This window comes from Zootoca vivipara, chromosome 12 (genome assembly GCF_965207765.1).
Source record: "Zootoca vivipara chromosome 12, rZooViv2.hap1.1, whole genome shotgun sequence".
NCBI classification, from domain to species: Eukaryota; Metazoa; Chordata; class Lepidosauria; order Squamata; family Lacertidae; genus Zootoca; species Zootoca vivipara.
The window spans coordinates 3057205-3077446 of NC_142595.1; the positions used below are offsets into that span (position 1 = coordinate 3057205).

At 40.7% G+C, this 20242-nt stretch overlaps 1 protein-coding gene and 1 long non-coding RNA gene across 3 annotated transcripts; one reads left to right on the top strand and one right to left on the bottom strand.

The window, feature by feature from the left end:
• Positions 1 to 72: 72 nt before the first annotated feature.
• Positions 73 to 2374, top strand: LOC148683748 (uncharacterized). The gene is made up of 3 exons (XR_015946597.1): positions 73 to 985; positions 1178 to 1362; positions 2154 to 2374. It is a non-coding gene; the product is annotated as an uncharacterized LOC148683748 (long non-coding RNA).
• Positions 2375 to 3403: 1029 nt separating this feature from the next.
• On the bottom strand, positions 3404 to 20242 carry BAG1 (BAG cochaperone 1). Of its 2 annotated transcripts, XR_004693822.3 has the most exons (8): positions 20093 to 20242; positions 18439 to 18567; positions 16357 to 16439; positions 14723 to 14836; positions 14317 to 14424; positions 10579 to 10621; positions 7608 to 7670; positions 3404 to 5820 (listed from the first exon to the last, which is right to left on the bottom strand). XR_004693822.3 is itself a non-coding variant. In XM_035136666.3 (7 exons), the coding sequence occupies exons 1-7, from the start codon at positions 20148 to 20150 to the stop codon at positions 5731 to 5733; spliced, it is 645 nt and encodes a 214-aa protein (XP_034992557.1). In that variant the 5' UTR covers positions 20151 to 20242; the 3' UTR covers positions 3404 to 5730. The 2 variants fall into 2 exon arrangements, 1 of the variants encoding a protein (XP_034992557.1); XM_035136666.3 differs by lacking the exon at positions 10579 to 10621.

A 20242-nucleotide genomic window follows, 5' to 3' on the forward strand; every position in this document is an offset into this window, starting at 1 on the left:
CAACCGCCATGGAGGCCGGAAGAAGTGGAGCAGCAGTTTGACTGACTGGAGGCGGGACTTCCTTGTTCGCTCGGACGCCTTTTTTGAGATGCTCCCCGGAAACGTTAGAGAGAAGCTTGTGTGGCTTGTCTTGTGCGTGTCATAATATTTTATTCTCGTGTTAATTATACTGTTTTAAATGCACATTTTGTATTTGACTTCCTTTAGTGGTGTTTCTTTTTAAATCATTTAGTTAACTTAGCTGCGTCGAATGTGCATTCTGTAGGTGTCCTTTGTAATGCTTTTTTAAAATCTTTAATATTTTAGTTTCCTGTTACGTTGCTTTGAATGGTAAACTTTATGTTTGACTTTCTTCAGTAATGTTTCATTCTAGATTGCTTTGATATTTTAATGTAGGTTGTAAATCTCTTGTTGTTGTTTTAAATAAAGCAGTATAGAAATGAAATGAATAATAATAATGAATGAAGCAACTCATTCTGAAATCATTAATGACGATTTACAGCTGATTACTGCACTGCTAATGGCAGCAAAAACAACTGCATTGGCACTAAGAAAAATAAACATTCCCCTCACCATATCTGATTGCTTAAGGAAAGCTTTGCAAACTAAATGGTTAAACTTGCATGTGAGAAAAATGCAAATGTTAATGATCAAGAAAATCAGATTTATTAACAGGTGCACCCTTGTTTCTACATTTTTGGAACAACAAAGTAAATGAACATTTTTCCTTTTAAGTAATTCATGGTATTATAAAGTTGCTTCATTATGTTGTCTCTCCCCTCTTCATATGTCTTCCTTTTTTATTCTACCCCTTTCACTTCTTTTTTTGGATGAGAATGTTTGACATTCCCTACTTATTGTCGCAACCTAATACTAATTTATAATAATAATAAAGGCTTCATCTGATTGCAGTATAGACCAATTTTTTTTCCAGAGTAGCTTGGGTACAAGGAATAGCTGAATCCTGCCTCCTGCATATAGTAAGGTATGATATTGTATAGTTTTATATATATATACACACACACACACACACCAGGGGAAAGGTTGGCCCAATGATCGCCCCCCCCAAAAGTGATGAACAACACTCTACATATTTAAGAAGAAATATGCCAGTTTAAAGTGCAATACATACAATAGACTGAAACAATTGTTTTTTGTTTGTTTGTTTTTGTTAAAGCATCACTAGTATATGTGCTACCAAAGCAAACATGAAGCTGGCTGTAGTTTTACAACATGTAATCATCACTCATTTTCAAAAGAAATTTTCTCCCAAGAAAGAAAATATTGAGTGCTCAAAGAAACTTCGCAGGCTTCCAAAATTTCTCTTCTTTCGATATATTCATAAGATCACTTAAAAACAAGGTACAGTACATGTGTTTTATTTCTTTTTAACTACTGTTGGTTTTAATAATACCTAGCAATGTTTTTATATACAGTATTTTTTTAACTTTTTAAATTGATCATGTTAATGTTTTATATTTTTGTAAACTGCATTGAGATTTTCTTACAATCAAGTGGTATATATGCACATTTTCTTAATTAAGAGCTGGCTAATTAGTTGCCTTATCCCAGGCATGTTTACTGAAAGGTACCACTGAGTTTAACAATACAGTGGAACCTCGGTTTATGAACACCTCGGTTTACGAATTTTCAGTTTACGAACACCACGGACCCATCTGGAACAGATTAATTCACTTTCCATTACTTTCAATGGGAAAGTTCGCTTCAGTTTATGAACAGACTTCCGGAACCAATTACACCCATGCTTCAGGTTATGTAAGCTTCAGGTTGAGTACTCCGCGGACCCGTCTGGAATGGATTAATCCACTTTCCATTACTTTGAATGGGAAAGTTCGCTTCAGTTTATGAACGCTTCAGTTTAAGTACTCTGCGGACCGTCTGAAACAGATTAATCCACTTGCCATTACTTTCAATGGGAAAGTTTGCTTCAGTTTATGAACGCTTCAGTTTATGAACAGACTTCCGGAACCAATTGTGTTCATAAACCGAGGTACCACTGTAACAATTTCTTATCGTGCATACACACAAAAGCTCGTACCTATGACAAACTTAGTTGGTCTCTAAGGTGCTACTGGAAGGATTTTTTTATTTTTGTTTCAATTTCTTATTGGTTGTTTTTGTCCTTTGAACAGGTTGAGTTTCATATACATCCTCATTAACCCTACAAGAGCCACAGAACCCTGTGTTCCGCTCATGTAGAGTTCAATCTTCAGAAAAAACCGCTTACAGGCATCTGCTACAGCTACATTATTCCCCCCACCAGGCTGTGGACCCAGCCACATCCATTCATCGAGTTGGACCTGGGCCACAACCTCTCCAGCTCAGCATCCTAGCATTCACAACTTTTTTCCAGGTTTCTGATTTAGTATGAAGAGTCATAACTTTTTGTTGCCTATAGTGTTACTTTCAATGTTGTTGCAGAATCCTGCCATTTAATTTATGTTGTGTCTCCAAACAACTGTTACTAATTCTACAGGAATTTGTTTGACTGGTTTCCTCATATAGCAGCCCTGGACATTGAAAGAGGAGATTAAAAAGAAGTCTGTGATTAGGTGGATTGCAGTGGGCAGGTTTCCCTGCATTTAAATATATTCCCTGATGTGCTCCACCTCCTCAGCCTACTGGCATTATTAGTGTTTCTTCCTAGTGTACCTCATTGGTTGACATGAGTGTTCTAGCAACTCCTGGTAGCAAGAGTACAATTCTGAGGCTCACATTTTATTTATATTTGTAACCTGCTTTTCCTCCCCAATTGGAGATTCCCAAAGCAGCTAACGGTATAAAAACATTTAGCATATTGGCACCGATTGAAGTAAACCAGAACTGTTATTTTTTTAACTGCACAATAAAACATTATGACTAACAAACGGCAGAGATGCAAGCAGACAAAAGCCCCAAGTAGGGAAATTAAAAGCTTGCTGGAAAACCTTTAAAAATGATGACAGAACACTAGGAAAGGAGATAACCTAGTCTCATGGATCAGTCATGTCTCCCTCCTTTTCTACCATTCTTGGAACAGGAACAATTTATCCTGAATAGTGCTGAAGATGACTTCCCAGGTATGACAGGCACTTCACTGTAGGAAGCAATTTTTATCTTTATAAGGAAACCATGGCTTTGGAGACACTGCACTTGTTCCACAGCCCCACACTTAAGATCTGATAGTATCTTCCAGGTCAGATTTGCTGCAACTGACACCATGATCTTGGTGAACAGTGTCTGGGTGGAGGCAAGGCTGAAGCACAGCTTTGTATCAAAAATGCGTTTCGAAGCCATAGGAACATGGGAGAACAGGCATGTCGAGTTGGCCTTTGTAAGAACTATGGAGACCAGAAAGTTGTTTGCTTTTAGTGTGTGTGTTACAGATCTCAAAAGTTTCCACTTGCAATTTAGATGTTTATTCAAGAATTCTGAGATCCAGAATAGCTCTCCAGTTTCCATATTTTTTCGCATTGTAAAATATATAAAATGCCAAAGAACTTCTCTCTTTGGATGGTACTGGCTCTATCATCCTGATGTTCATGAAATGAGATAGCAGCTAGCGGCAGGTATATTTTCCTGGTAGCTCTGTCCTGAGAGAAGCTCCTGTGCAGCAAACCAGGGGGGAGGGAGGGGAAATCAAGCACATATCTGATGTTTACCATTTCCTTACCTGATAGTCTCTGGAATATGCTAGTCTTATACCAGATAGAATTTTGTCAATATCCTTTCCCCATTAGTGACAGCCTGCCATTTGCTACTGCCCCCAACCCCAGGAGTCTGACCAACCCCTTGTGACTAGAGAATACTGCTGCTGCAATGCCACCCCCCCTTTGGCCACGAGCATCTCCGATACACTTTAATTTGAGGAAGGTGTTTCATCTTTTGTTTTTATATCTTTAAGATTTTTCCCATGTGGCAGCAAGGGGGTTGGCTACTTTGAATTTAGTTGAAGCCTGGACTACTGACCAACTTTCTGAGCTTAAAACTTGCATCTGAGTAAGACAACTCAGTCCATTGCTCTGGTGGTGAACTGAAAGAACTTGTACGTCCACATTTTTAAGGCTTTGGTGAAAAGAAGAGGACATTACAGATAGCAGAAGCCTCATGGAATTTGCAAGGGGCAAATCCATTTGTTCAGTCTCTTGCAACCCCTTTCCTTTATTGGAAGGAAAGGTCTCTGGACAGCTCTTGGGTAGGTAGCATAACATGATCATTCCTGAGTTGATTTGCTAAAAGGGGTGGGGGAATCCCACTCCTCTTCCTTTCATTTGAGATTCACAGAGTTCCAGCTAGAATTACAAATTCCTTCACAGGCTTCCCCTGGCTTGCATACATCTACTTGCCGCCTCTAGGCTTCATAACTGCTTTGAGCAGCAGGGCCTGGAAATTCTCTGGGGCAAATAAAGAGGTAGACATAGACTCTGGTTCTCTGGGCTTCTTCCCAGAGGGCTCTCCCTCCTCCTTGCTTATAATAGGTTCTAACACCAGGTTACACTGTGGAAAGGGCTTCCTCATCTTACACAGGAGAAGCAGGTGAGACAACTTGCCACTTTTTGCTGATGCCGATGTTCTCGGCCCACTACTGCTGCTTAGCTTAGCCTGATTCAGCAGCATGCCATGTTAAGAAAAGCATTCTCTGTCATCTTAATGCAGGCAGGATAGCAATTGCCAGCAATCACACCCTCTTCCCTCTGATTGCATTTTTGCAGGGTTGTGTACTTTGTGGTTCAAGGTGTGGAGTCCTGTGGTGCCCAGCAGCTGGAGGGCATTAGAATGGGAACCCCCCCCCCCACCATAACCTTTCCAATGGATACCATCAGAGAACGGAGGGGATCATCCTGAGCAGTTGCTGCTTATGTTGCTTCCTCCCCGCACTGAGCAGGCACACGTGCCAAGCTGCTTGCCTGCATGTTGCTGAGACTTCCTAAGGGTAGCTATGCGTAAAACTGGTGTATTTGCCTTTGCTAGCTGTATGGGAGAGAGAATCTGGGATAGGTGGGATAGGGATAGGCTGCTGCACAGGGGAATCAATGTTTTGCTCAGCAGCCTCCACTACTGTGAAGCACATGGCTAACCAAGTAGCTGGCATAGGCCAAACTGGTGAGGCTGTTGTGCCACATGCACCATTCATGTGACTAACTCTGCCCCCCTCGCCCACTGTAGGAGACAGGAAGTCTGATAGAAGGAATTTCCTGCTCCAGAATGTCTTGCACTACCCAAAGTGAACACAGAACATATACACAATATATAACAAGTATGTAAAAATGACCATCAAGGACCTTATCAATGTTCAGCCACTAGTTAAAAGCATAATACATCTTACAGTACATTCAAATTTAGGCATCGTGAAAGTAAGACAGATAAAACCTCAGGTGGTTAAATCTTTCCTACATCTGAGAACACATACAATTTTACTTAACAGCATCATAGTTACAGTAGTTGCTCTGAACAATTAATGAAGGAAAGCAACATGTAGTTTAGCTGAAACATGTTTTGAAATATAGTCAAGAAAAACAGCAGAATGTTTTGTATTGTTTTTTGGAAAGAAGAGCTTTACACCTAAGCAGAACACGTGACAATCAGTAAGCAATGGTCAACATGCAACAGGATTACTGGACTCTGCTTAAAATAAATTTTTGAATACTAAACAGGTGCTCCAAAATCAAGAGCAAACTCTTCTTCTTGCTCACAGAGCAATTATTTCTCCTAGTTACTTAAAATAATGCCTCATTCTGCCAGGGCCATGTTCTTCAACTGCAGTTTATCAATTTCTTGACCAATACTGCCTTCCACTGTATCACACTGTGCAAGGAAACCCTAAAAGCAAAATTAAGGACAATGAGGCTTAATGCAATAAGGTATCTAAAAACCAAGAATAGTATTTTTTATATAGGTAAGACAGCAAGAGCAACTTAGCTTATGAATTATAGACGCAAGTAACTCTTTCTATTAAAACATACCTAAGATCTGGTCTAGCAATAACCAGTTTGCAATTTGGAAGCCAGCCTCAGGAATGCTCTAGCTTTCTTTACCCTCTTTAATTTGAACTGAACCCACCTTTCCTGTTCGTCTTAACCATAGTTTTACATCTGAAAATCATGGTTATCTTGACCAAGAGTTCAAACTGATAGTGGGCTTGTAAATCACAGTTGAGAGGGAGCATAGTTAGTGTTTACCAAAATTAGGCTATGGTGCAAATGTAATGCAAAACCACAGTTAAAGGAACAGGAACAGGAGGGGTTAAGACACACCAGAAAGGGAACACATGCATTCTCAAGGCTCACTCCCAGTTTACAAGCAATAGTGTGACTACTTAGGAACCAATATATTAAAAAAGCAGAGACATCACCTTGACAACAAAGGTCCTTATAATTAAAGCTATGGTTTTCCCAGTATTGATGTATAGAATTGAGAGCTGGACCATAAAGAAGGCTGATCGCCAAAGAATTGATGCTTTTGAATTATGGCGCTGAAGGAGACTCTTGAGAGTCCCATGGACTGCAAGAAGACCAAACCTATCCATTCTGAAGGAAATCAGCCCTGAGTGCTCACTGGAAGGACAGATCCTGAAGCTGAGACTCCAATACTTTGGCCACCTCATGAGAAGAGAAGACTCTCTGGAAAAGACCCTGATGTTGGGAAAGATGGAGGGCACAAGGAGAAGGGGACGACAGAGGATGAGATGGTTGGACAGTGTTCTCGAAGCCAGCAACATGAGTCTGACCAAACTGCGGGAGGCAGTGGAAGACAGAAGTGCCTGGCGTGCTCTGGTCCATGGGGTCACGAAGTCGGACACAACTAAACAACAACAACATATTAACACTGGGAATCCATGAAATTGTTGCCATTCAGCTATTCAAATACAGTGGTACCTCTGGTTGCGAATGGGATCCGTTCCAGAGGCCCATTCGCAACATGAAAAGGCCGCATCCTGAAGCCCTGCGCCTGCGCACGACATAATTCGGTGCTTCAGTGCATGCGCAAAGTGCGATTTGGCGCTTCTGCGCATGTGTGCGCGCCGAACCCAGAAGTAACCCGTTTCAGGACTTCTGGGTTTGGCGTGTCCGTAACCTGAAAAGGCGCAACCCACAGCAGATGAAACATGAGGTATGACTGTATAAATGTTTGCTATCTGCAAGAAAGTGCAAGGGAAAAAAAGAGATTACCAGGTGTTCAATTACCGAATGCTCCTCTGAGGAGTGGGAGAGAGCCTGAGACTGATGAGCAATGTGACTTCTAGGTGCTTTTGTTAAATAGCACGCTATTCTGGATTACTATTTTGTTTATATTTTCTGAAATTTAAAATGCAATTCCAAGGTTACAATTCCTGCCTGGGAAATGTAACCAATACAAATGTTAATAAACACATAGCTAGGACCGATGCTTGCTTTTTCTCCACTTCTTGACACAAACATGTACATACTTATTTGCTTTTTAAAATTATTTCTCTGTTTCTTAATGAGATTGTCAATATGCGTATCAAATGATTGCAAGTTTGGAGTTTTGTTTTTGAGATTTTAACAGAGGTCACATGATTTTTCAACAGACTCTGAAGTCCCACTTCCTAATCAGATGAACACCGTTACACTTGGTACAGGACTTACCTGAACTTTTTTCACTAGCCCCTTCTTTTTCTGTTTACAGTCACTGAAGTTGTCTGGGAGAGTCTGTGGCAAAACAAAATGGATGGTGTCTAATTATAAAAGCAATATAAAAAGTTGTATGTCCAAATATAGTTTTTGCAATTGGTACCTCAGTAGGTATATGCACAATTCTGATGACAGCCTAAACAGAACCAATCACCTATATAATCTAAATTCATTCCTCAGTCCAGTGGCACTGCTAATTTATACTGCTGCATGCCTAGCACTCTCTATACACCAGCCGTGGAGAACCCACCAGGCCTCTCCATGCAGGTGAAGCAGCAGCACTGATCATACCTACAAAGTGATGTGCAAGGAGCTTCGCAAGAACCCGAAATCAGGTCATGCACTGTGCCATGCATCTGGCTTCACAAGTTTTGATAACCAGCTGATTGTGGCACTTGCAAAATGCTTTGCAGTGGTCAAAAAAGGGACACATGATTCCACTGTCCACCTGTCAAACATGGCCTGTTGGGGGATAATTATCTGGTCTGCCAGCTGGATCCCGTTCCCCACCTCTGCCATAAATTACTGCAGAGCAGATAGATATGACTTTGTGTGTCTTCTCACAAGTTATGTGCAATCGTAGGCCATTTGAACGGTTACAGCATCTGCAAAGCAGGCTTACCAAAATGAAAGACTCAGTTACAATAGATACTAGAGCTCTTAACATTTCCACCGGAAGCTGCCGCCACCTAGCTTTCAAAAGAACAAACAAAAAAGCAGAATGCCAAGTTCCTCTTCACATAAGTCCCTCATGTGTGCCTTTATTCTGACAGTGTGCTAATTTATTCTGTAGGCAGACCCTAAAACTGTCCAACCCATTTATTACACACCCAAATTGTGTTCACTGCACCCTGCATAGTTTTGTGTTGATTCTTTCTCTCCTGAATCTATATATTTCAAATGCAGAAATTGTCCTCCCTGTCATTTACAAGCTAATTTTGAATGCCACTTCCATAACCATTTAACTCTAAACACAGGGTTCTTTTGAATATAAGCTGACACTAGTGTCACCTTAGTTTTGCTTAGGCCCAATTATGGGCCCAGAAATGTTAGCTAATTATAGAAATCCTGGTGCAGACATATCAAGAGTGATTTCCACAGAGAGTTCCTTTTTAAATAACAACTTTTCAGAATGACACAAATATGGATGAAATATTGACTTTTCATTTGGGATTTAAAATCTATGCTACACAGGTTTCCAACAACGATCACCTATATATCCATATATATATATTTGTATCCATATATATATTCAAGTTGTGCCTGACCAACTTGAAAATTAAATTCTCAGCTGTCCTTCCCCACTAAATACTGCTAGCCTCCAATATTGTGAAGAATGAAGAAAGTGGCCCCCACACTTTGAAACCTAATTCAGAGGATGGATTTTTATAGTAGTTGGCACAAGGCATCACGGGCAAGCATAGTTCTTAACCCTACCACATAACTGGAAAAAGCATAATTATGAAAAACAAGGTACTGTATTAAAAAATCTTACAATATATACAGGTCCCAGATTTCTTGGCACAGAATTATGAGTGCACAGTTTATATACAGTAGATACTATGATAAGCGAGAGACATAAAATTATGAACTTGGAGAAGGATTGATGTATTATCCCAGTGGAACAAAATGGTTCAGAGGACCCCTCAGTCTGCCAAATTAGACTGGTATGGTGAAAAATCTACTGAATGCACAAATGTATTTGGGCACAAAGATTAAATAACAATGCTCTTTTCATACTGTGGTTATTTCAAAGTGGTTGTTTTAAATTTATTGGGTGATGTTTAATGTTAAAACATATTCAGAACAGGCACACTGAAATGGAAAGTCCGCTAATTTCAATGAGTCTACTCTGAGTATAATTAACATTGAATATCAGCCACTGTAATTCTAACTTTTTGTAAGAGCCCCTGGGAGCCTGTTGAAAGGCAGGTTATATAGCCCTTAAATAAAATAAATACCAAGGATTCTCAAGTGCTCAATGCAACGTCCTAGAGTGCTATCATCCCATACCGCTGATGGAGGCTACAGCTGAGACGACACTTCCATGCCCAAGTCCACCTGGTGACTTTGTAACTGAGGCTAGACTTGAACCAGTGATTTTCTGGCTCATACTCTTAGCCACCAAAGGATACAACAGACTGTCCAAGAAGTATCCCCTGAACCATTCTGGACCCTAAATGGTGTTATGGCAAGTTTATTCTATTCCGAAAATAGGGACTGTGTTAGTTAGGTTAAACGTTTCCCTCAGTGGAGAGTTCTAAAACACCTTCTGTAAGAGGAAGGCCTGCACTTTGCAGGGAACACTGTGCCGAGCAAGAGGAAAACGCAATTAAGAATTTCCAAAGAAATACAAGAAGCTCACTTAATTGTCACAGATAATTCAAAAGTGCATTACAGGGAACAAAGGGAAACTTGTTAAAAATGAAAGGGAGAAACAAATTGTCGTGTCAGTATTGAACCAAGGATGGGGAACCTGTGGCTCACTGAATGTTGTCGGACTACAAATCTGGGCTCCTCTGGAAGGAAAGGTGGGATATAAATTCAATTAATAAATGAACTCCCTGACCACTGGCTATGCTTACAGGAGCTGATGAGAACTGGTCCAATAATATTTGAAGGGCACCTTATGCCTCTTCTATAGAGACAGATAATAGATATATGATTGGAATATGACATTTGTAATTTTGTCACAACTAGAGACTTCACATCAGTCACTTAAGGGATCCACTCAGAAATAGCCCTGGTTGTGGACACTCAGCAATATCCCCAAGACTGTGTTTTGGAAGCTCATATTCACTAGGCAACTGGCAAACACAGGATCACAGCACCAATCAGATCTTACTGTCACCAACTCCAAGTTGGTGGTGTTGAGAAAAACATTACAGTAACATTCAAATCAGATCTCACCATCTTTCCTTTTTACCTTAAGTCAGCTTACGTCTCCTCTCCAGGAATACGTTGTCCAACTATTCAAGGTTTTAAGAGGTGAAGTTAGCAATACACCTTGAGTTACAATAACATTTGAATATTCAATTAAAATAAAGTTCAACAATAAAGATAATTTAATGCTTGGGGTGCTTGGGCAAGACCCTCTCACCAACTGCAATTTAAGGGCTTGGTAATAGCAACATCCTGCAGAGCGAGCCTGGTTCATTATTCATTTGGAATGTTTTCAGGTGGGCTATTTCAATTCAGAGCTGGTTTGGGACTTTGATATCTAAAGAACTACCCTCTACCCATATGAACCTCTCTGCACACTTCAGTCTCCAGAGGAGGTTCTGCATCTCACTGCCATCAGAGGTGCATCTTGGTAGTGGTGGCCAAGCTATGGAACTAGTCTCTGCCTTGAGAAATCAGGCCGGATCACTTTCTCTTCAGCCTTCAATTAACAACAATATTATTCTAATGAATTTTTCAGTAAGGCATTCTTGAATGTGTTATCTATTCTCAGTGTGCTGTCCCTGTTGCTTTTTATTTTCTGGATTTTGTTGCTTTTATAATTATCATTTTATGATCACTGCTTTTTTAGGGGTGGAAAGGCAATTTCTCCCTGATCTGCATCAAGCTAAAAAAAAAAGAGTTAGTATTTCACATGGTTATTGTTGAACCTTCTTATGATCCACGTTGGCCAAAACAGATATTTTGGACTTGGACCAGAGTTCAATCCTTTTTCACTCAGGCCTGGCTCCCTGGATGGTTTGTAGGCAAGTCTATCTTAGTTCTCAGAGAACTATTGTAGTGACAAAGAGGACTGCTACATTAGTGATAATGAAATATAAAAATGTTGGGATGAGTTCATCTGTTTGGACTTCAATTTCATCTTCCAGTTTGTGCCCTTCCATACAACTCTGCATTATTAATAATTATTAAACATTGAAATACGCAACTCCCAATGTCTATGCCTTCTTAAAACATTCCAATAAAAATCATTTCCAAGTGAAGAATGTGATCTGTTTGAATTGTACCAAGTACAGATTAAGCAAATACTTCAACTACTTTAGGCTACTGAAAAAACTTTTCAGATTTTACACAGCATTTAAAATTAGCATTTTAAAGGCCTTTTTAAAACCAATGTAAGTCAAATAAAAATACTACGTCACATCCCTTGCAGTTGAGCGGTGTAACTTTTTCAGAGATTTTCCAGTTCAAAATTTTATGGAAAACCCACCTCTCCAAATGATTTTAGATGCTAAGTGCTTTGAAATGTTTTTTTAGCTGGTTCCTAATTAGCTTTACATTATCTTAAATATGTTTTTATTCTTTTTTAATACGTTGATGTTTGCTGCGCTGGGCTCTTTTGGAAGAAAAAGAAGAATGGATATTTAGTTAACTAAGTAATAAATTTATAACATCTCTAGGTTTAGTTATTCAATAGTCAGAACATGAATTAGTCCAATATTTGAAAGAGAATAAAGGTTACAAAACTAGTATTTTCATCTCTCAAATATTTTGAAAAGCTCACAAAAACCAGTTATCTAATTATTTAAATGTGCATCTTTATTTTATCAGTCTTACAGACATCCCCTTGTATCTGCAAAGTCTAGCTAATGAAGTTGCATAAGCACATCAATTCATTTTCTAAAGTTACTAATGCATGTTTAAACAAGTTCTTCAAGTATTAAATAAGGAACACAATGACTGGCTATTAACACAAAAGTGTTTGATCTCATTCTCCTAGCCAAGGAATACTGTTGGAGCTACAGTTAGGAGTCCTTAATTAATCAGGAGTCCTTAATTAATTAGGAGTCCTAATTAATCAGGACTTTCAGTGTGGTATTCAGCTAATTTTTACTCAGAGAAGACCCATTGAAATTTAATGAATAAGATGGTTTGCAACATATAAATAAGGTTCTAAAATATGTATTCTAAGGAATGATAAAAAGAATGGAAGTTTTGGCATTTAAATGTTCAATCTACTTGTAAGCTGTCTAGGAACATTTTAAAAATGTTTTGTAAAAAAATAACTAGTTATAGGGAAATACCTCCCAATTTCTTTGTGGACAAAAAGAGCTAATATTTAGCATGCATACTGTAATACTGTAAATGAAAACCTCAATCTGATTTTGTAGTTACAGATGGATATTGAACCTGGCTATATACAGGTATTAGTCTTCCTAACCAACAATACATTGACAAAAACCTAGTTCACTTAAAGCTATTTAAGCCCGAGCCAGTGTAAGAGACTGTACTTCAAATGGACCCAGAATGCCACTCAGTTGTTATTTCTGTGCAAGAAAGAGCAGACACACTCATGAGGAACATGTTATGTACCTATTTTGCTGCTAGAAGCTGTGATGCACTGCAGACTTCTATCATGTATACCTTTGGTGAAACAGACACATTCTGCAAATTGTGATGTTACGATAAACACAATGCAAACACTTTTTCCTACAGAGAAGCAACATTGGTGTAGGGAAATCATTGTGCATGAAATGGCTCTTCCAACTTTTAAAAAGTTATAATAAAAACAGGATTGACTTTTCTTCGTCTTTTCTGCCATTTGTGAGCAAAACAAACATACGAAGCAGTCTGTAGAAGAAAATGTTGTGCTTCTATGGGGACAAATTGCATTTGCATTTGTAAGTTTTGGGCGCTAGTCTGGAGGAGTACATGAGAAGTTCCAAATGTGCGAGAAAGCTATTTTTCTTTAGAACAATAGAAGCTCATCTACACAGCTTTGAAAGGTGCTTATTCACGCCTCCTTTCCAGAGTTCTGGTAGCATCTTCCCAGGTAGTGGAGAGGGAAACTGCTGTTCAAAATGCCTCTGATGAATGAGGGCAACTGGGTGTATACAGGCTTCTCCTCACTTACACATGTTCTACTCATGCACAAATGCGTACACGTGCAGCGCCAGAAAATAAATAAATAGAATCATACAAGGAAATGGTGGGAGAGAGCTAGAGAGTCCTCGTGGCTCGTAAGGAGGCCCTCCCCAGAGCCTGAAGAGGGTGTCAGTGAGGGCGGAGGAAGCCCCAAAGAGACCTGAGGTGCAGTGGGACTTCGTTTAGGCTGCTCAGCCTCCCCACCTAACAGCTGACACATGGGGCAGGGTAGCAGCCACTTTAGAAAGTGCTCTCCACTTGACGTGATTTCACTTATGCACAAACCCCTGCATGAGGGGTGTGTGTGTCTGTATCACTTTTATGGAGTGGGAGCCTCTGTAAACTGAATACAGTGAATAATTTGATTAATTGAAAATAGGATGCCTTCTGCAGAATGGGTATATGGAACTATTGTTTTTGTATTACAGAAAATAAGGGCAGCGTAACAGAGATACAGTGGTACCTCGGGTTACAAACGCTTCAGGTTACAGACTCCACTAACCCAGAAATAGTACCTCAGGTTAGGAACTTTGCTTCAGGATGAGAACAGAAATCGTGCTCCGGCGGCGCGGCAGCAGCAGGAGGCCGCATTAGCTAAAGTGGTACCTCATGTTAAGAACAGTTTCAGGTTAAGAACAGACCCTCCAGAACGAATTAAGTTCTTAACCAGAGGTACCACTGTACCTATTTAACAGTGGGGAAACAACGGGTTCATAAAAAAGCCTTAAAAAGCCATTAATTTAGTGTCTACTAAGTGACTAGGAAAGCCTATTATTTTAAAGTACAACAAAACGTTCTTTCAGAGATGAACAACTTATTGCTACAATTGTTTACTCACAATGGCATCAATTTGTTCCAGAATCTTCATAAACTGTTCAGCAGTTCCCTTGATCCGCTTGTCCAACTGGTTAAGAGCTTCAGTTTGAAGATTCTTTGCTAGAAATCCCTGTATGGAAATTGTAATTTCTCATAAAAATTTACTCATCGCATACCTGAAGACATCTTATCTAGATAATATAATCTATCATGTTGTTTATCAAAATACTATTGTACACCCTTTATTTATTATTCTGAAGGATTAAAAGAGGAGTCAAGAAATAGCTAGAGCATTTTTCTAGAAGAGGCATAAATATCAAGATAGGTGATCAATCTTTTGAGGTAAACTCATTTAAATTGGGAAATATAGTATCAACAATTAAAAGTTATAAACCTAGGCGAACTACTGAAATAAGAAACCAACTTACTTTTTGAATACCTCCAAGCTCTTTATTAACATCCTCTATTTTCTTTGCTATTTGTTCCACAGATTTCTCCAAATCTTTCAATTTCTTTAATTCAGTCTCTTCTTCTGGACTATTCTGGGTAATTTAGAACAAGATGACACAGGTTTACATCAATCCTAACATTTGTGATACATTTATTCTAGCATACATTAACAAAGATTTAGAAGCTTGCTATTACTCCATTCAGCACCCTTGTTTCTCTACATCAATTATCTTGGTGGTGGTGTTTTTTTTTTAAAAAAATCAATACTCACTAGTTCAATGGATGTGCAACCAAGTAAAGAGGGTTACTGCCGTTGGCAAATACTAATATGTACCTAGAAGTTACTATTTTATGTTCTTCGGCAAAAGAAAACAGTATCCAAAGCAGTAACATACAGCTACAGTTAAGATTTTGGAAGATGCATGTACGTATTTTAAATTGTGTAGTTAGGAAAAGGGGGGGTTCCTTTTCAAGAAGCAAGTTTATTTAGATCAGGGGTAAAGAATATGTGGTCCCCCAGATGTTGCTGGACTCGGTCAGCTCCAGCCCAGGGCCAACATTCAAATACGATATGAGTTGTACTCTAACAACATCAAGGGGAGTGGGGGGCGCAGGTTCCCCACCCCAATCTAGATGGTTTGGGGTTCCTTCCAGTTCTGTTTGAGAGAGAAGTAAGGATCATAGAATCATAGAATTGGAAGAGACCACAAGGGCCACCCAGTCCAACCCCCTGCCAAGCAGGAAACACCATCAAAGCATTCTTGACATATGGCTGTCAAGCCTCTGCTTAAAGACCTCCAAAGGAGACTCCACCAAAGGATATCACAGATATGCAAGGCACGTAAAAAATTCAGTAGAGAACAGAGAGTTTATTGGGTAGGAACAAGCACAGTAAAACAAGGTTAATGCTCTATTATTTGAAGATGTTTTGCATACTGCCCTGTGAATGATTTTTTTAAAGGCAAAATAATACATTTTAAGATAAACAGAACCAAAAAAAGAGCAGCATGGGAAGAACAGAGAGGACAGAAGGCAGAAAAGGCATTAGAAAAAGGGGAAAGAATCCACAGCAAGTTAGGCACATAAGTCCCACTAAAATCAGTGGCTTGAGTGGAAGAGCTGTTTCTCAATTAGTGGAGGAGTATTGCAGGATAGCTGATACTAAATCTAGAGAAGTTCATCTGTGCAAGCTCCTTTTCAAAATCTTTTTGTGATCCACTAGTGTTTATGTGCTGCAGCCTTCCTTATTTACCACCTCCCATCCTGTAACACATTGCAGTACTGCATGGAGAGAAATCATCTGCTCATGCTTGTGCAAGAGGCTGTGCAGCAGTGGGATCCAAGCCAGGGATCGGATACAACTACCGCCTCCAAAAGTGAAAAAACAGGGAAACAAAAGCATAGTAAATTTTCTTTATTGTCAACTTGCAAGGAGAGTAAGGAGAAAGTGCTCTATGCTTGAGAAGTGAGCAAATGTCTTATTGAATACCAAGGGGGTGAAAAATGTCCTCATATTAGGAAGCTCAAGGATACATGTTCATTCATGTGTGTTTGTGTGCGTAGAGGGAGGGAGGGAGGGAGGGAGAGACAGCCTTCGTAAAATGAAAGTTACCCTTTTTCCAATCAGCATGACTTTACAACCATTTTTAACTCCAAATGTTGCCAATGGCTGTTCCATTTCTTTCAGGGATTTTCCTAGGAGGAAAAACAAACAAACAAACCTACAAATTTATTTGGGAAAGTTCAGCAAGCAAAATGAAGAGTCAGTTTTAAGTTCATTTACAAATATGGAACAATTTGCATACCTTTTATACCTTTCAGCATAAAGCTGAAAGCATCATCTGTTTAACTTAAAAGGCTCCAAAAATGCTCCTTTGTTGATACTAATACAAGGTATCACTTGAAAGCCTGTTGTTAATGACATAACAACAGTTGTACATAGATTTCAAAATTCACATTCTAAGGCAGGGGTATGCAACCTAAGGCCCAATCGCCTTCTCAATCCGGCCCACGGAGGGTCCGGGAATCAGTGTGTTTTTACATGAGTAGAATTTGTCCTTTTATTTAAAATGCATCTCTGGGTTATTTGTGGGGCTTGCCTGGTGTTTTTACCTGAGTAGCATGTGTGCTTTTATTTTAAAATGCATCTCTGGGTTATTTATGGGGCATAGGAATTCATTCATATTTTTTTTCAAAATATAGTCCGGCCCTCCACACGGTCTGAGGGATGGTGGACCGGCCCATGGCTGAAAAAGGTTGCTGACCCCTAAGGTCTTTGCAGTCTCTCTGAGTCATCAGTTGCCCAGCTGTCCAAGCACAACCACTGACATCACAGCAAAGGAACTATGACACCTCTGACTGCCAAAGTATATTGTGACATCACAGAAAATCAGCTGCTCATACTGGAATAGGCTGTACTCATTCTAAACATTAAACATAATTTTAAGAGGCTCTATTTATTTGATAAAATATCCAGCTTAGTTCTCGTTAAAAGGAAAGCACAAAACAAAACCTTTTCAAAACAAAACAAAAACAAAAGACAAATGAAATCATCTGAAAAGGTTTTTAGCGTTACTTTGATACTCTTTTTTTCTTCTCTCATAGGTTCCTAATACCTTAGAATGGTTAGGATAATCCTGGAAATTAGTGTAGCAGTAATAACATTCATGTTCCTTTTCAAACTTTACATGCACTATAATAAATTTGAAACATTAAAACTGACCCAGCACACTGTAACCCATTAATGTGAACAGAGCAGCTCTTCATTATGGGCTCAACAAGCCTCTCATATCTCCTGTGTAATGCATGAAACTGTAAAAAAGGGGAGGTGTGCCAAATATCATACATGCCTAGTAGGCTGTGTTCAGGTTGATGAGCCAAAAGATGTGTAAGCTTGACTCAAATACACAGTGCCTGGATAAATATATTAATAAGAAAAACAGAAGAATGAATATTGGTGATTGTTCTCTCTCACAATACATGGGCGTACCTCAGCATGTGAGAAATAAAACTCACTGTGAGGGGCAAGGGATATCGCGAAGCCCCTCCCCTCCTGAGTTCCAGCCCAGACCCAAGCGAGGCTGAAAAGAAGGAAAGCTCCAGCTCAAGTGGGGAAACAGGAAGTGGGTTCCAAGGCTCTGGCAGGGAAAGAGAGCCATCGTCCCAGGTGGGACAGGAAGGGGAAAGGAAGGGGGGCAGGCCAGTCCCCCCAACTCCGGAACTTCACAAAAGGCGTCGGGGGGAAGAGGATGGGTCTCCCCAAGTTATTATGTTGGCGCAAAACGCGCCAAAAGCCACTGGGAGGTTCTGATTCAAGCTAAACAGATGGGTCTTTGTAAATAGCACTGCCATTAGCACTGTAAATACTCAGCACCAATAAAACCATAAAATACAGAGCTGTGTAGAGTCGTTACTCTGAAGTAGCCTTCTCCAGCCACCGTGACACTCACGTTGTAGTTTTAACTGATTATCTGTTCCCTCGATGAATCAGTTTTAAAAAGAGATAAAATTATCATAGCTATTCAACAAAAATAAATCCTCACCCAGTGGAATATGGTTATTTAAGACCAGTTCTAACAGATATTTTGCATTTAATCCTATACACACATGAGAGTAAGCCCCATTGAACTCAGTGGGGCCTAATTCTGAGTTGCCAAGCATAGGATTGTGCTGCAAATATAAAAAGGTTATTTACCTTTATATATCAGTTTCTGAAAAGAAATTGGAACTCCGGTTACTTGTTCAATTAAGAGAGCCATATCGCGTACTGTTGGCTGACTGTCTTCTTCTTGAGAAGCAACCTGAAGACTGTGTTTTTCACTACCTGAAAATACCATAATGAAAATATATTCAGATTACAAGCTGGGTTTAGCTCAGCCCATAGGTGCTGCAAACTGCAGTCTTACAAGCAAGTATTTAACAAATAAAGTTTGCCTAACATGGAGATAAATGGGGGAAAGCTTCACATACTCAGAGTAGGCCCACTGAAATAAATGGGTGTCACTAACTTTAAGTCCATTGATTTCAGTGGATCTATTCCGAGTATGACTTAGTTGAATATGGCCCCTAGTGTACAGCCCATTCTGTACACTCCCAGGGGCTCAGCCTTTGCCATCCTGGTGCCTTTGAACTACAACCCCATCAGCCGCAGCCAGCACACAACAAAGGCAGCTGGTGTGAACCCAAAGGCCTCTCAACCCTCATCGGGGTCTCTGCCTGCATCCCTCAAATTGCCCATCTTCCCCCTGCTACAAGACTGTTATCCATTAGCCAGTCTTTATTACTGACCCCAGTAGAGCCATGGTCCTTCTCATCCCTGACTTCACTGAAAAGCCAGCTTGCATAACCCACATTCATCAGATTGTGCTGCAGAGGTTCTCTTACTGACCTTACTCCGAGTAAAAACATGTATATATACAGTAGTGGCTGATAATACAAGAGAATGACTCTGAATGTCTTCAGCCATTTGTATATAATTTCAGTGGCACTTCCAAATAATCCTCTAAATTCAGTTCAATATCCTCTGCCCGCCCCCGTAAAACAGATTTTGGGAAGAGGGCAACAATAGCTTGCTTAGGGTCACCCTGTTGAGCTCATTGCAAGGGGGAAATTCAGTCTTTTTACAGTCTCTCTGAGTAATCAGTTGCCTAGCTGTCCAAGCACCCACTGACATCACAGCAGAGAAACTATGACACCTCTGACTGCCAAAGTATATTGTGACATCACAGAAACTGGCAAGAGCCAGTTATTCTTCTCTCATAGGTTCCTAATACTGCACACACTTCACACATGCTCTGAGGTGCTCTAGCCTTGTAACCTCGTGTGTTTCAAGAATGGGGTCAACCAATGCATGCGTGCATGCATGCATGCATGCATGCACAGTATGTATGTATGTAGGAAAACACACGTAGATGTACAAATGCATGTATGTACTGTACGTACGTATGTATGTATGTATGAATGAATGAATGCATGGATGGATGGAAGGACGGAAGCATGCATGCATGTACAACTGCATGGGGAGATGTATGAATGTATGTGGGCGCGAATGCATCTGTGGGGGCCAGTATGCGTGTGCCACCCCCACCCCCATACTACCTCTCTTATCTCCTTCCCTTCACGGGGCTACATCCACCCACAGGGGAGAGAGGCCCTCCGTGGCGGGAGCGGCTGCCGGGGGCGGACGGGGAGTGGACAGGCGCCCAGCCCCGCTCGCCTCCGGGCTCCCTCCGCCTGCCCTGCTGCCCACGCGCAGCTGCGGAGAGAGGCTCCGCTAGGCCCGAAGCCCCGGCCTCTCCCCCCGCCCCGGCCGCCGCCAACGCCGCCGCCCCGGCCGGCCGCGCTCTCACCGTAGGTGACGGTCACCGTCAGGGCCGAGCCCCCGCCGCCGCCTCCGGGCACCGCCATGCCCCGCTTCGCCCTCCCGCCCTCCCGCCTCACGGAGGAGCCCACGCCGAGTGCCGCCCTCCGGCGCCGGAAACTGCCGGCCGGGGAGGCCC